The sequence below is a fragment of the Periplaneta americana genome, chromosome 14, assembly GCF_040183065.1.
Source record: "Periplaneta americana isolate PAMFEO1 chromosome 14, P.americana_PAMFEO1_priV1, whole genome shotgun sequence".
Lineage (NCBI taxonomy): Eukaryota > Metazoa > Arthropoda > Insecta > Blattodea > Blattidae > Periplaneta > Periplaneta americana.
The window spans coordinates 27031698-27048921 of NC_091130.1; the positions used below are offsets into that span (position 1 = coordinate 27031698).

The 17224-nt window shown below is 37.3% G+C and overlaps 1 protein-coding gene across 1 annotated transcript in view; it reads right to left on the minus strand.

Annotated features, from left to right (window-relative positions):
• bma (SCY1-like protein bma) overlaps window positions 1–17224 on the minus strand; it is a 1113807-nt gene that overhangs the window by 276346 nt on the left and 820237 nt on the right. Inside the window, exon 8 of the mRNA XM_069846551.1 lies at window positions 7766–7880. Within this exon, the coding sequence (XP_069702652.1) occupies window positions 7766–7880 (115 nt within the window). The remainder of the gene's footprint in view (window positions 1–7765; window positions 7881–17224) is intronic.

Genomic DNA, 17224 nt, shown 5'->3' on the forward strand with positions numbered 1-17224 from the left:
CACTAGAGGGAACCCAAGAGTTGGAGCTTAATCTGAGACGATTCTGTCCGACGCCGGGGTGGTATCCGGTGTGGCTTAGTGGATAAAGCATTAGCACGTAGAGCTGAAAACCCGGGTTCAAATCCCGGCGCCGGAGAGAATTTTTCTCCGTTCCATTACTCTTTCATCGTATCATAATCATCATCATCATCGTTATCAATCATCATCATAAAGTAAAGAAAGAATGGTTCATCAAAGAGAATAAAAAGTAACAGGAGATTTTTAAATCACAATACTGTCTGTTCTCTTTTTCATTTTCACAATCTGAAATGGATTAATCCTATGCTTTCATTTGTTTTTGGCGATAGATCCCTCGCATGATATGAACTCGTTAAGTATCTGGTTAACTAGCATGAAATAGAATGGAATTTTCGGTAAGGGGGGCAGTATGACACAGCATTGACATTTTACGATCTATTGTGCTAACTAAAGATGAACAAAACTAACTGCCGCTCTCGCTCGCTGTGTTCGATGCATTTGTCTTTCGAGTCTCGTCTCGTAAGTCTCGTGCACTTCGAGTCTCGCTCATCATTCTCGAAATAGCATTTGGTCGGCGTAGAAAGATTTCGTAACTTTGAATAACATACATCATTGAAATAAAGAGAGATGTTTAACTGATACAAAAAGACTAAACAAAACAGTCATAGTTATCAAAATGTTTTTTTGTCCACACCTGTGGAGTAACGGTTAGCGCGTCTACCCGCGAAACCAGGTGGCTCAGGTTCGATTCCCGGTCGGGGCAAGTTACCTGGTTGAGGTTTTTTCCGGAGTTTTACCTCAATCCTATATGAACAAATTCTGGGTAACTTTCGGTGTTGGACCCCAGACTCATTTCACCGGCATTATCACCTTCATCTCATTCAGACGCTAAATAACCTAAAATGCTGATAAAGCGGCGTAAAATAACCTACTAAAATAAAAGAATATACATGTTTTGGTTCTTTATCAGATATTACCTATGGTTATCTAAATAGAAAAAAAATCTCAAATAAATTTGCATTTCTAAGAAATATATAGCATAACGTTAAATAAAGCATTAATTTTTTTTACTTGTGATTGTAGACTTGATCTCAAACATATAAAAACATTCCTACCTTTTAATAAGGGGCTAATAATTAAATAAAGATTGGGGAGCGAATTATTATATACTGAAAGGTAGAGATGATGTTTTAAATACGCTACTTGATTGTTTATACATATATAACAGTTGCCAAAACAGACAAAAATTCAGTCCGGTATAGACAACTGTGGCGATTCAAGGCTGCTTGACGTTCGAGAGTTGATCACTCCCGAAGTCTTGATTCACACACAAGCAGTCAACGACGCAGAGAATACTGTCGTGCGGGTTTTCGGCTTTGCGGGCGCTGTTAGTCTTGCTTTCTCGATCGTTCTTCAACTCTAGCGCTAACCCTCAAGCTAGGTGCATTCTCAAACTAACATAGGCTGACTACACCAAGATTCACTGTGTACTCAAGTATCGAGCAGGCAACCACATTCGTCCCTAGGCCAGCCCCCTCTGTGCGTCGCCAGCCATAAAATGCTGGCGGAATGGAAATATGTTGACGGAATGATGTAAATACCTAATATGAGGAAACGGAAGAACCTCGAGAAAAACCCTAACTGCGACCTTGTTCGCCCATGTATGTTACATATCTTTATGAAGATCTTATAATTTTATTATACTAATGTTATATCGTATATAATGAATAATTTTAAACACCGATATGTAAAGAATAAATTTAAATACTTTTAAAATAATTACAAACTTCATAATAAATGCACGAAAAGCAAGGGATTAGGGCCGCCTCTCAGATATACCCTATTTTTGTTCAATAAATTCTTAATTTGGCAGCGAAGACTTGTGCGATATTCTTAATAATATTATACCAAATCAATTTCATTATTGTTTGAAGATTTAAGACTATTTTTGCAAACTTGTAAAATGTGTGTAATAAATAAGCCAGTGGTTAATAAACTTCTGTTTATTTCTCAAAGCTTAAGTGTTGCGTCGTAATAAAAGCATTTATTTTAGCACGCCATAACCAAATCAAGTAACCATTTAGTTAATCTTGACCTTCAAATTGTTTAGAAATTATATTAATTTGATCTACAGTACGTTAGTTAGTTAATCAATACATTAAAAGCAATATATTTACATACTTCCACTCGGTGATGAGTTTTTGAATAATATTCTGGGGAAAGTCCACAGATAGTAACAATATATTTCTATTACAAAAATAGTAATTAGAACAATAGTAGGTGCCAAATCTAGGAAATCGTGTAGGACCATTTAAAAAAACTACAAATAATGCCCATGGCTTGTCAGCATATTTTTTCATTAATAATCTTCCTCTTATGTAATCGTGAAAACTTTGTAACTAATTCAATAGTTCGAAGCATAAATACACATCAAAAATAACTTTCATACTCCATCGGCAAGTCTATCGTGCTATCAAAAAGGAGTGCGTTATATGACAATAAACATTTTTAATAGCCTCCCTATCGATATAAAAAATAAAACTCAAAACATAAGATTTTTTAGGGTCAAATTAAAGAAGTACCTAATTTCTCACGCCTTCTTTTCTGTAGGTGAATTCATGACATTCAATAACGCTTCATGAAATTGATACTAAAACTTTATGTTGTACTAGTAGACTATATTGTAAACCTCTTCTGTATATATTTCATCTAGATTGTGACTATAAATTATGACTCTATAAAAGTATTAAGTTTTTTTGACTTATTCCATATTGTAGCTGTGAAGCAATGTATGAATACCATGGAATGTTAATAAATACAATACAGTACAATAATACAATACAATACGAGACAATGCTGTCCGGACGGTTCGCAATCAATGCTCTATGTTTCACATGAAGTGTAATATTTTGCTTTCATGCTGTTCTGTCATTTTTCTTTCCCCCATTCTGTGGTAGCAGCTATTGGGTTACGTCCATTTTTGGCTTTCCCCTTCAAAATTCTCTGAAGTTACTTTAGTGGAACGGCAAAAATCACAGTGAGACAAGTGGCCAATAGGCTTGGAGCTCACTTAAACACTTCTTCTCAGCCCCAAGTTCCTTTGCAAGGACGCGTTTTTGCATACCTTTTAAATATTTCTGCACTCACTCACTCACTCACTCACTCACTCACTCACTCACTCACTCACTCACTCACTCACTCACTCACTCACTCACTCACTCACTCACTCATCCATTAAAGAATTAATCCATTCATCAGTTTATTCCTTCGTCCATTCGTTTATTATTTGTACCTCCAGTAAAGACATTATTTGTACCTCCAGTGAAGACCTTATTTTAAAATACGTTAGGTGGTTCTAAACTTATTGTTGTTTAATTTTGTGATGCTTTATTATAGACACACAGTAGATTTGGTGAGGTCCGTAAATTACACGAATATATATTGCTTCACAGTGTGACAATGCTATAGACGCGAAATTGAAAGTTGAAGTCAACCTGGTTGGCGAGTTGGTATAGCGCTGGCCTTCTATGTCCAAGGTTGCGGGTTCGATCCCGGGCCAGGTTGATGGCATTTAAGTTTGTTTAAATGCGACAGGCTCATGTCAGTAGATTAACTGTCATGTAAAAGAACTCCTGCGGGACAAAATTCCGGCATATCCGGCGACGCTGATATAACCTCTGCAGTTGCGAGCGTCGTTAAATAAAACATAACATTTAACACTTGAAAGATGAATACGTAATCGAAAATGATACTTTTATTTTCGAAAAATGATGTTTGTTAGATATCATCTTCATGGCTATTCCGTTCTCACTCACTCACTGACTCACCCATTCACCCATTAAACAATTAATCCATCTATCCAATCATCGTCCATTCGTTCTTTATTTTGTACCTCCAGTCAAGATCTTATTTTAAAATATGTTCCATGGTTCTAAACTTATTGTTGTTTAATTTTGTGACGCTTTATTATAAACACACTGTAGGTTTGGTGAGGTCCGTAAATTACAAGAATATTTTGCTTCATGTTCTCATAATGCTATGGACGCCAAATTGAAAGACGTAATACGTCATCGAAAATTATACATTTATTTTTCGAAAAAAGATGTTTGTTAGACATCATTTTCATGGCTATTCCGTTCTCACTCACTTACAGACTCACTCATTCACCCATTAAACAATTAATCCATCCATCCAATCATCAGTTCATTCCTTCGCCCATTCGTTCATTATTTTGTACCTCCAGTCAAGACCTTGTTTCAAAATATGTTCCGTGGTTCTATACTTATTGTAGTTTAATTTTGTGACGCTTTATTATAGACACACTGTAGATTTGATGAGGTCCGTAAATTACAAGAATATTTTGCTTCACGTTCTGATAATGCTATAGACGCGAAATTGAAAAATGGAATACGTCATCGAAAATGAGGCATTTATTTTCGAAGAATGATGTTTGTTAGACATCATCTTCATGGCTAATTCCTTCTTCTTCTGTTGTTAGCGCTTTGCAGTATGTAGGCTGCAGAAAGTCGGTCAGCTGGATGTGATGATTGGGACCTATTTTACGAGAACAAATACTAAACGATAATGCCTCAGATTACTAGAACGCGCTGCATGGAGGACAATCTGGTCCTGGCGGGCGCAGTGCGAAGCCCGAGCGGGTCTTATTGTCCTCGCTTCAATTCAAAGAACGAAGCCAGGAGTAACGTTTCTTTGTTGCTTTGTTACAGGCGGGGACTCAATTATGGGATGTCGCACTGCAGGATGAAGTACTGGAGACCCGACTGAGTGAGTATTGTCCCATTTATTCCACACCGCCTGCATCTTAAAGGCATTTGTAACAGTAACACCGATGTCCTGAATATCTATTTTCTTAATTTTTTACTGCTTTAACTCTTCGTCCTAACTTCAATCCACAATCCTTTCTGTTCTCTTCTGCATTATTTCCTCGCTTTCTTCTAATTACTGTCTTTTTTTTCGTATCTTTTTTCCTTCTGATTTTTAATTATTTTTCACTTTTCTCGTTTTCTAGTCCCTTCTTTCTCATCCTCTTCATGTGTTTTATTATTTACTTCCCTTACACAAGATGATTCACGAGGAAAGGTAAAAAATTTCGGATGTAAATTCTGAAGTCATTCTGAGTCAAAAAGTTAATATGAATATGGGTGCGTTTTCGAACGGTTACGGAGATATGGCTCATTGATTTCACAAAACTTCTGAGATTCCATTGTACTAACTCGCATTTAGAGACAGATAACGGACAAATTTAAAGTTTATATTCATGTATGCTACATACTTAATATTCTAGACGTCGGGGTCGATGTTTTCGCACATTTTCAAAGGTACCTCCTTCTGCTTCAATGCACTGTTGCGCTCGGGCGTGAATCGAGCTTGTCGCTCGGGAGAGTTACTCGTGGCTGTTCTTTATGCGGCGTGCAGCATCCAAAATACGGTCGATTAGTGCCTCTCTCGTTTCCACCTTCCTTTGCTATACCAAGTATTTCATCCAACCCCATAGACAGTAAATACTCTTCGATATGATACCCTTTTGTTTGGAAAGCGTCGTTCATATTCAGTAACAGCACGCAAGAACTTCCATCGCACAAACCATAAACATGCACAATATCGTTGTATTCTGCAGTTGAACATTTATAAGGCATCTTGAAAAACACAACTTAACACTTCCGATAACTGTACCTGTATAACTACTGTAGTGCCTACTGTATGTAGCTGACTGAACTGTTGTGAACTGATTAGTTGTTAGTGTATTTGTGTTATGTGCTGGTTCTGTGTCATTACATCAGACAAGGGCAGGCGATTGGACATTTATAATGCCCCAACACACGGTTTGTGAGGTGAATGTACTGTTCTTATTTTCATCGCTCACAATGCAGATATTAATGTTACGTCATTCATTGCGATCAATGACCTTGTTTCACGTCTCACGTCAGCAGGATATGGTAACGTCTGATTAACATTGGGGCGATACTTTTACCAAAAAAAAAAAAAATGCATCTGGCTCCGCCATCGTTCGAAAACGGACCTATGTTCATATGAACTTTTTCACTCAAAATGACCTAAGATATCGTATCCTAAATTTTTTACCTTTCCTCCTGAATCACCTGTATAATTATGATGTACCGAAGTACATATGAAATTTCAGTGCAGGAATTCTGCGTTACCATATGATGAAGGATGGATAGAACAAACAAAACTTCTCTCCGGCACCGGAATCCGAACTCGGGTTTTCAGCTCTACTTGCTGACGCTTTATCCACTAAGCCATACCGGATTCCAGTTCGATGCCGGATAGAATCCCCTCAGTTTAAGTTCTATCTCTCAGTTTTCCCTTTGGTGGCCTACCTTCATGTACTGTGTCACAGAATATGTGACAGTGGCACAATGTGTAACGCGCTAGTGATTCAAGACGGCACTCATCCCGTCGGATCCCGGCCACTTAGTCACTCGTAATGAGAGCTCCTCTATACCTAGCGACTTTTCAGAAACTAATTTTATGTTAAATTTTAAAATAACGACACACAAAGTTTTCAGCAAAATGACAGTAATTCTTGTGAATCATTTCCAATTAAATTGACTCGTAAAACTACAAAATATATCATGTCTCGTAACCAGAACATTGTACGAAATGAAAATATGAAAACTGGAACTTTATCCTTTGAAAAGGTAGAAAAGTTCAAATATCTTGGAGCAACAGTAAGAAATATAAATGGCACTAAACGCAGAATAAATATGGGAAATACCTGCTATTATTCGGTTTAGAAGCTTTTGTCATCCAGTCTGCTGTCAAAAAACTTAAAGTTAGAATTTATAAAACAGTTATATTACCAGTTGTTCTGTATGGTTGTGAAACTTGAACTCTCATCTTGAGAGAGGAACAGAGGTTAGGGATGTTTGAGAATAAGGTGCTTGGGGCTAAGAGGGATGAACATTAAACCCAGACGTTTGAGATGGGTAGGGCATGTAGCACATATGGACGAATCCAGAAATGCATATAGAGTGTTAGTTGGGAGTCCGGAGGGAAAAAGACCTTTGGAGAGGCCGAGACGTAGATGGGAGGATAATATTAAAATGGATTTAAGAGAGATAGGATATGATGGTAGGGACTGGATTAATCTTGCTCACGATAAGGAACCGATGGCGTGCTTATGTGAGGACGGCAATGAATCTCTGGGCCCTTTAAAAGCCATTAGTAAGAAGCTAAATACTACAGTAAATATGAAAAATTTCAGTATAGTATCTATTTTAAAAGAATTCTCTTTAGACAGACATATAGATAAGCTGGAAAACTGACAAAGCTTACAGCATGCCGAAAACTTTTCATAGACGCTAAAAAAATGGATTTCTATAAAGTATCAAAATATAGGCCTATTATTCTCGTACCATCACGATATTTCCTGTTTATATTTCACATAATTACAGTATAGAAATCATCTTCGTTGTAATAAAGTAGCAGCACCTGATTTAGTTGAGGAAAAATAAAGATGCTTTGAACAAATAAAATGAATGCCAAATTAGAGATTATGAATGAAAATTTTAGGTCAGGAAGTAAACGAGAGAAGAAGAATGAGGACACAGAAGTAATGAGGAATGGATGGTGTGCAACGGAATAAAGATCAACAAGAACTGACAGAAGAGGATGTAGCAGATAGAACATTTGTGGAAAAATGAAATTAGTTTTATGTGGAAGATAATGTGGGAAATTTCACAGTAAAATATCTGAGCTCACTCACCCTAGGAATGTAAGGAAGCACTTCCTTCAGTGTATTTCGGTAAAAGTGAGATTTCTGTGTCGGATCCTTCATGTTGATGACATCCAAGAACTGGAGGGCGTGGACAGCAGGATCACTGCAACAGAGAATTTGGTAACTCTATTTCAAAATGCATTTCATTAGAGAAATATAAGTTAAACGTGAGAATAAATACCGAAAAAATACAACTAGTAATAAAATAAGCAGACATAGGGCAAACTCAGCTAATTTCATTTTATCACTCAATCATTTAGGCGGACTATTTTTGTTTATATGACGTCATTCCATTTTCGGCCAATGAAGTGTAATAAAATGTTGAAATCCAACCAATCACAGTCATACATCGCGATAATTTCCGCAGCTCGATTTATCACTATCAATTTATCGCATGGTCGTTCTTTTGTTTAGTCAGTGTCGCCAACTGTTTCCACGTAAATCGATGAGCATGAATCCATTGCACTAAATTAAAGTGCAAAATCCTACTTCCACATCTACATCTTCTAATTCCATGTCCATTGTTTTATAACAATTTGTTCATTTAATTAATGTATTAATCAGCTTATTTGTAATTATAGGCCTGCTATAAAATGTTTAAACCAAATTATGATTTCAGCAGATAATGAAAACGTATTTCTGTTATAATAATAAGAGAAAAGCGCAGTACATGTAATTAACATTTTTAAACCTGTATTTCGCTTTTCTCAATTGGCATTACTGAATAACATTCAATTTCTTTATTGAAGTAATCGTTATTCATCTATTTCGACTTCACAATGTCTGAATACGTATTCATAAAGATACAATTATTAACAAATTATTACTAAAATTATTGATTTTCCATCTAAAAAATGTTTTTTGACTCTAATGTTCTTAAAATAAGACAAATTTACTATATTGTATTAATAAAATTCATACATAAAAATCGAAATAATTTTGAATTTTTTTCGCGTAGTTATGAAACAAAAGGTATGAATTCTTTAGGATTGTTTGAACCAAAATGCAACATTGCTACAGTATTTAATGATAGCAGTAATTTAGGCCCAAGAATATATAACAAATTTATATTTAAATATCCTAATCTTGTCAATTCTAATAGTTCTAGTATTAAATTTAAAAAGTTATGTATAGATTTTATAACAATTGAAAAATTGTAAATTTCTATGTTCTTATTGCGTAGTAGACACAAGACAAATTGTATTAGGCCTATATACTTCTTAATTTAAATTCAGGAATCCGCCCCTGAGCACGAGTTCTACTCTTCAGGGGCGAGGTAAAATTTTTCTGTTTATTTATATTTTGTTACAATTATTAGCAAAATAAATAAATAAATAAATAAATAAATAAATAAATAAATAAATAAATAAATAAATAAATAGATAAATTAAATAAATTAAATAAATAAATAAAATAAATGAATGAATAATTAAATAAATAAATAAAAATAACATTTTGTGAGCGGATTTTAGGGATATATTATTCACATTTTATTTTATTCACGGGACAGTCCTAATAAACATATTCGAGGTCTAAGGTTACTATAGATAAAACTTAATAATAATGATTTTACAGTTAGCTACATATAAAAGTCAAGGGAAGAATAATTATTAAAGAGGACAGAAAGAAAATATTCCGTCGATGCTGCTGCCATCTACAAGCAAATGACTTGAAAAAGGCGTCAAATCAGTTAACTTCAGAATATCAGGCATACAAGTTACGAAAAGGAGGACCTTTCTTAATTTCTTAAAAATCTGCTCGGACCCCGGACAAAGGCCTAAAAAGGAGAAAGTGTCCGGACGAAAAAGGACGTATGGTCACCCCACCTAAGAGGCACCACGGTAGAAATATAACAAAACAGTATTGAGACATTATCACATGAATAAACACAATTTCTAAGAACCATGTCCTCTTGCATTACTTATACACATTATATGCACGGACGTATGGGATGAAGTACAGGGCTAAGACGCGACGAAGGAATTCTTAGTTCTCGAAGTCTTGGCAGTTAAAGACTGACGGACGTAAACGCTTCCATCTCAGAAATACTTGTAACTGAGGATAACCCGTGGCACGTATAATTCCGCCCTCCCTTTATGAGGTCCCTTTATTATTTTCTCTGGTTTGCTCGGTCTCTGGGGCGGAATTTCTCCAAGTCGGCGAAGTCGGGGCCTACGCGACGAGGAAGTTAATAAGTTGGTAGAACGGCGTAAGACATTTCGCAATATGGACCCGGCGTCCTGGAAACCGCCTCCATTAGAGCGGCCACAGTGCTGTCCAAAATGTGGCGCATATCCATTCTACGCTAAATTAATAATAATAATAATAATAATAATAATAATAATAAAAAAATAATTATAATAAATAATAATAATCATAATAAATAAAATAATGATAATAATAAATATCGATTACCCAACAAATTTAATTCATACAGATTTTAATGTATTAACTATTGAAATTAATGAATATAGTTTACGAATTTACTACCACAGAAATCAAATAAAACATAAATCTAATCGACCTGAATATCGTACTCGAAGACAAAAATGCACTTTCCCATTAACTGAGCCTAAATGTTATACAAGTGCAGCTCTTAAACATGATGCTAATTTCGGCCCAAGACTTTATATTAAAATTACAAACCATTTTCCAAATTTGAAATATTTTAAAATTGAAGATTTTAAAAAAGAAATTTATAAAATTATTTATGATATATAATATTAACAAATGTATTTGTTTACCTTTTATTTCTGTCGACTATATTCATGCTTTTATTGAATATCACTGGCTTCTGCCTGATTGTCAATTATATTAAATGTGTATTTTTCTCTTTCTTCTTTTTTATTTTCTTCTTGTGTGTTATTTATTTGTTTGAATTAAGTTACTTACTGTATTTAGTGAACAGTCCTTGTAAATTTTATGTTATATTATTGACTAAGGCCACACCGTACACGAGCCTGGCTCCAACGGTAGTGGCTAGAAACATTTTTGTTTTATAATTTTAATTTGTACTCACTAACTAGCTAGCTAGTTAAATAAATAAATTAAAAATAAATAAATTAGATTAAAGATAATTACAATAAATATACAGTCTTAATAAAATAATAATAATAATAATAATAATAATAATAATAATAATAATAATAATAACGATAATAATAATAATAATAACAACAATAATAATAGCAATAATAATAGTAATAATAATAATAATAATAATAATAATAATAATAATAATAATAGAATGGATAAATAATGAAAGATATCGCTTTTATTACCGATACAATATTGCGGTACTACTCTAGGAACAAAGCACAAAATAAAGAGTTCTGAACAGAGGAAATATGGAAAATGGTAAATATTTTTCTGTCAGAGCCGGCATCATACTCTATCCGTGTCAAATTAGTGTCTTTATTAAATATCTGAAAATAAAGAGGAAGTTACATACACAGTAACATCTTTTAAATACGAATGGAAATAAATTATCTGTCAAGAAAATATAGTTTTCTGTTTGGAGACATACTACGAACACATGAAAAATAATACCTAAGAGAAAGTATCTTCTTTAATTATAAGATTGATTTTCTACCTAAACTTGTTATTCATACTGGGGCTACTTTTCACTGTCAGCGGTTAAACTTATCATCAGTTTAACCCTCATCAAACCCTACCTAATCTTGTCAATAACAGTGGGACTACTTGTTGCATGCAGTGGAGCTACTTGTAATAGCAGTGGGGCAACTTGTCGCTGACAGTGGGGCTATTACTAGTCGCTGACAGTGGGGCAATTACTAGTCGCTGGCAGTGGGGCTTTGTGTAACTGACAGTGGGTTAACTTGTCACCGACAGCAGTGCTACCTATCATAGGCGGTGGCACTACTTATCACTGACAGTAGTGCTACCTGTCACAGGCAGAGGGATATTTGTCACCTGCTTGTCACCGACAGTAGTGCTACCTGTCACAGGCGGTGGGGCTACTTATCACTGACAGTAGTGCTAGCTGTCACTGGCAGTGGAGATACTTATCACTAACAATAATGCTATCTATCACAGGCAGAGGGATATTTGTCACCTGCTTGTCACCGACAGTAGTGCTACCTGTCACAGGCAGTGGGACTACTTATCACTGACAGTAGTGCTAGCTGTCACTGGCAGTAGAGCTACTTATCACTAACAATAATGCTATCTATCACAGGCAGAGGGATATTTCTCACCTGCTTCTCACCGACAGCAGTGCTACTTGTCACAGGCGGTGGAGCTACTTATCACTGACAGTAGTGCTAGCTGTCACTGGCAGTGGAGATACTTATCACTAACAATAGTGCTATCTGTCACAGGCAGAGGGATATTTGTTACCTGCTTGTCACTGACAGTAGTGCTACCTGTCACAGGCGGTGGGGCTACTTATCACTGACAGTAGTGCTACCTGTCACTGGCAGTGGAGATACTTATCACTAACAATAGTGCTATCTGTCACAGGCAGAGGGATATTTGTTACCTGCTTGTCACCGACAGTAGTGCTACCTGTCACAGGCGGTGGGGCTACTTATCACTGACAGTAGTGCTACCTGTCACTGGCAGTGGAGATACGTATCACTAACAATAGTGCAGAGGGATATTTGTCACCTGCTTGTCACTGACAGTAGTGCTACCTGTCACTGGCAGTGGGGATACTTGTCACCGACAGTATTGCTATCTGTCACAGGCAGAGGAGCTACTTGTCACCGACAGTAATGCTGCCTGTCACTGGCAGTGGGGCTACTTGTCACCGACAGTATTTCTATCTATCACAGGCAGAGGAGCTACTTGTCACCGACAGTAATGCTACCTGTCACTGGCAGTGGTGCTACTTGTCACCGACAGTATTGCTATCTATCACAGGCAGAGGAGCTACTTGTCACCGACAGTAATGCTACCTGTCACTGGCAGTGGGTCTGCTTGTCACCGACAGTAGTACTACCTGTCACTGGCAGTGGGGCTGCTTGTCACCGACAGTAGTACTACCTGTCACTGGCAGTGGGACTGATTATCACCGACAGTAGTGCTACCTGTCACTGGCAGTGGGACTGCTTGTCACCGATAGTAGTACTACCTGTCACAGGCAGTGGGGCTAGTTGATACCGACAGTATGGCTTATTCAGTGATAAAATCTCATAGGGATCGATCCTCTGTTTATTTGTCAAGTCGGCATCCATGAAGTTGTCAGAGAAAGGGATTTTATAACTTGCCCTATATTATACCATTTCAGAAATTTTACGTGGCAGCGTGCGACATGAAGTGCAGAGTTGGTACCCCTGGCAATCTTACTTCGAAGATTATGAGTTCAACTTAAGTGTCTTCACTGTCTCTGGAGAACGTTTCAACTTTGTGCAACGCCAACTTCGTGGCAGACTACCACTGCCGGGCCTGTTTAGATGGCAGTCATAGTTTGGGACCCAGTTCTCTAATTTCGCAACGTATGCAGCATGAGTGACGTCATGAATAAGGAGTTTGCGCTACCTGCAAGGTCCCTAAATAGCTTTTGCTAAGATTGTTGAGAATTTTAAACAGTTGTAATAATTTGTTCTTAACAATGACAGAATGGACTAAATATACTCTTCTAGACACAAAAAAGAAGCTATGCGCATTACGTCATACCTTTTCTTTCATGAAGGGCTGCAATCAATGACAGTCCCTGCATTGTTTAATTCTCTTATTACCCGTTACCAAGCGCCAATAAATTACTCAGAAAGTATTTATTTAAATAATACATTAAACTGAACTATTAGGGCAGACTCCGCTAATTTCTCTAATGTTTTAGTGCAAAATAAAGTTAAAATAAAAAAAAAATAGGTCTTTTTAAGTAGGTTATTTTACGACGCTGTATCAACATGTGAGGTTATTTAGCGTCTGAACGAAATGAAGGTGATAATGCCGGTGAAATGAGTCCGGGGTCCAGCACCGATAGTTACCCAACATTTGCTCATGTTGGATTGAGGGAAAATCCCGGAAAAATCTCAACCAGGTAACTTGTCCCGACGGGGATTCGAACCCGAGCCACCTGGTTTCGTGGCCAGACGCGCTAACCGTTACTCCACAGGTGTGAACTTCAAATTATTTATAGGAAACACCCACGAACACGAGCTTCCTTAAACGGGTGTGTGCTACATTCATAATATGTACTTATTTTGTATTGTATGTAGCAAAAATACTACATACTTCTTATTAATTTCTCCAATGATAAGAGTAAAAATCAGAATCGTAGGGATAGTAGGTAATGTAATAAAACCGTGATAACATTTAGGGGAAGTCATTTTTTATGAGAAAAATATTCATTTGGGACTAATGTAGTACTGGCCGTTGTGGCTGAGAGGTTAGCGAGTCTAACTCTGAAGCCAACGGGCCCAGGTTCGATTCCCGGTCGGGACGAGTTGCCTGGGTGAGATTTTTTTCGGGGTTTTTCCCTCACTCCTATGGATGCATATCAAGTAACTTTATCAGGCGATTGGAACCCCACTCATCTTCGCCACTTCCTTTCCTCCCTTATCACCCTTTTATTCATCATCCCGTTACTTCTTCTGGTTTTCAGATCGCTCTACAGGCGGCCCTCCGAAGCTGCTGGCTCTCTCGACTGGCGTCCGTGGATTGTATTCAAGTGATGATGGACAGCTTCTGTAACGGAACCCGGGGCAGACCTTCTCGGGGGAGGACTTCCGCCTCTGACCGTTAAGAGAGCCTTGCGGGGGTGTTGCCGAAGCGGGATTGGTATACTTCATTTTATTTCAAGGAGTGCAGTTCGGTGGCTCCTTTGAACACCTACCTACAGATTTATGACTGCCTACACAAACACCTCTGACAATTCCATCCTCTCCCCTCGTCCCGACATTGCACAGTTGCCACAATCCTGGTGACCCTGAAATGAGACAGTGAGACTGACGGGATTCTTGGAATTCAGAAAAGATGCGGCAACTCTGTCTCCACATGGATTTGACGGGAGCCTGTCAATTCTTCTGAACGAGGGTTGTGATTGGCTATTGACAGGAGAAGACAAGATTTCCGTCACAGCAAGGAAGACATTTATTTATAACAACCAATTAGTAGGGGGGCAGTAGGTCTGTCGGCAAAGTCCTTTGTATGAAACTGCACTCCATGAAATAAAATACAGTATACATGGACTCTGTTGGCTGTAGGGACCGGTCGTTAAGGGGCTTTAGTGGTTAGGTCGGTGCGCGTAGAGGATCGGTGGGCACGCAACTCATCCCATATAGGGCGTGTACAATAGACCTCAGGTCGTAGTGCGTGGGATGTTCCCTCCCTCCCTTCTAAGAAGAAAAAATGTGGTATTGGAATTTTTTGTTGTACTGTACCCAAGGAATAAGCTGTTGAATTCTACACTTCCACTCTGCAAAGCTCAAAATAGCCTAAGTCTCGCAGCGCGTTGAATATCATTGCAGTATCAAATAATGACCATAGGCCTACTAGAAATATTGTTTTCTTTCTGTGCATTTGTATTTTGAATGCATATTACCCAATTTATAGTTTAAATGTATATTACCCAATTCATAATGATTATTTCCATGCTTACATGTACTGTGAAAGTCCCTTTTAACACGCTCAATTGGAGGACATTTTGAAGTACATACTTTTATAAATGAGGCTACGGCAGAATGGTCCACTTCTCAGTATCTTACTTACTTACTGGCTTTTAAGGAACCCGGAGGTTCATTCCCGCCCTCACATAAGCCCGCCATTGGTCCCTATCCTAAGCAAGATTAATCCAGTCTCTATCATCATATCCCACCTCTCTCAAATCCATTTTAATATTATCTTCCCACCTACGTCTCGGCCTCCCCAAAGGTCTTTTCCCCTCTGGCCTCCCAACTAACACTCTATATGCATTTCTGGATTCGCTCATACGTGCTACATGCCCCGCCCATCTCAAACGTCTGGATTTAATGTTCCTAATTATGTCAGGTGAAGAATACAATGAGTGCAGTTCTGTGTTGTGTAACTTTATCCATTCTCCTGTAACTTCATCCCTTTTAGCCCCAGATATTTTCCTAAGAACCTTATTCTCAAAAACCCTCAATCTCTGTTCCTCTCTCAAAGAGAGAGTCCAAGTTTCACAGCCATACAGAACAACCGGTAATATAACTGTTTTATAAATCCTAACTTTCAGATTTTTTGACAGCAGACTAGATGCTACTTGTCAGTATCAGATTCACGAATCCCACCCAGATCACGTGTCGGATTTGGATAATCATCATTCAAGTATGACACACATTTTTCATTCACAGATTTATTTTGCACGAAAAATAAAATTTTCGTCCACTCTGTAGATCTAAGAAGGACCCTGATCTAGGCAGAGTTATCGATGATCTCTTTCTTGCCATATTAAGTTGCATTTTTTTTTTGAAAACATATCTTAACAGGCCAATATCTGGGTTAATACTGTAGCTATTTCCGCTTAACAATGTGTTGTGGCAACGTTGTGGAATAAAGAAATAAAGTAATGGAAGTGAAACGCAATATATCTTCGTTGCTGCAGCGTTCAAGAGAGCTAAATATGAAACCACCATTATGGCAATAAGAAAAATGATCTTAACACATTTCTGGGCTCATCCATTAAAATACGTCAGCGAAGTTTCCTATCTTCAAAGATTAACCGCTTGAGGTCTACTTGGTTGCTATAGCGACTGTACGCGTGAGAGACGCGACTGGCATGCCAAGTACAAAGAGACTTAATATTTTATGGGGCGGCGAAGAAACAGTCTTGCCGGCGGTTGGCTGTGCACCCTAGTGTGGCTTCATAGGATAACAATTTTGCCGTGTTGTTCTGTGCGTGAATACCTGGAAAATCTCTTACTAAGGTTAGATTCATCTAGCAACATTTATAAAAGTACTAGTGGCTTGTGCAGCAAATGCTGCTGCAAACTAAATTCGTTAGACGTTCAAATAAAAATTTTTCAGATTTATTTTCAATGAAGAATACTTGTCTTTTTGATAGTTATTTGCTTCCATAATAATGAAACATACTCCCTTTGAACGGATTTTTTTTTAGGCCAAATACTTTTTCTTGAACCTATCCTACTTCAGTTTTTGAGTTTCAACGCGAAAACGCAAGTATCAATGTCAGGACGATAGCAGTAGCTATTTCAGGTCATTGTGGATTGTAGGCAAAAGTTAAAAAAATGTCAGGTTTGCTAAGCTTTCGAACAATAGCATTTTCGTACAGCTGCTGCATGTAGAATTTGAAATGTAGAGCGTAAAATCATTTTATCCTACTAAGAGATCTTGCTGAAATGATCTGGAGACTAAAAAATTTTCTAGGCCTCTTATTTTATCAGTAAGTAATACCTTTTTATCTTTCCTTAGGAACTGTAATTTTTTGCGATCTCTCGAGCCAATACTGAAGACAATGACACATATCAATATCTACACTACACCGCCATTAAGTATATGAAA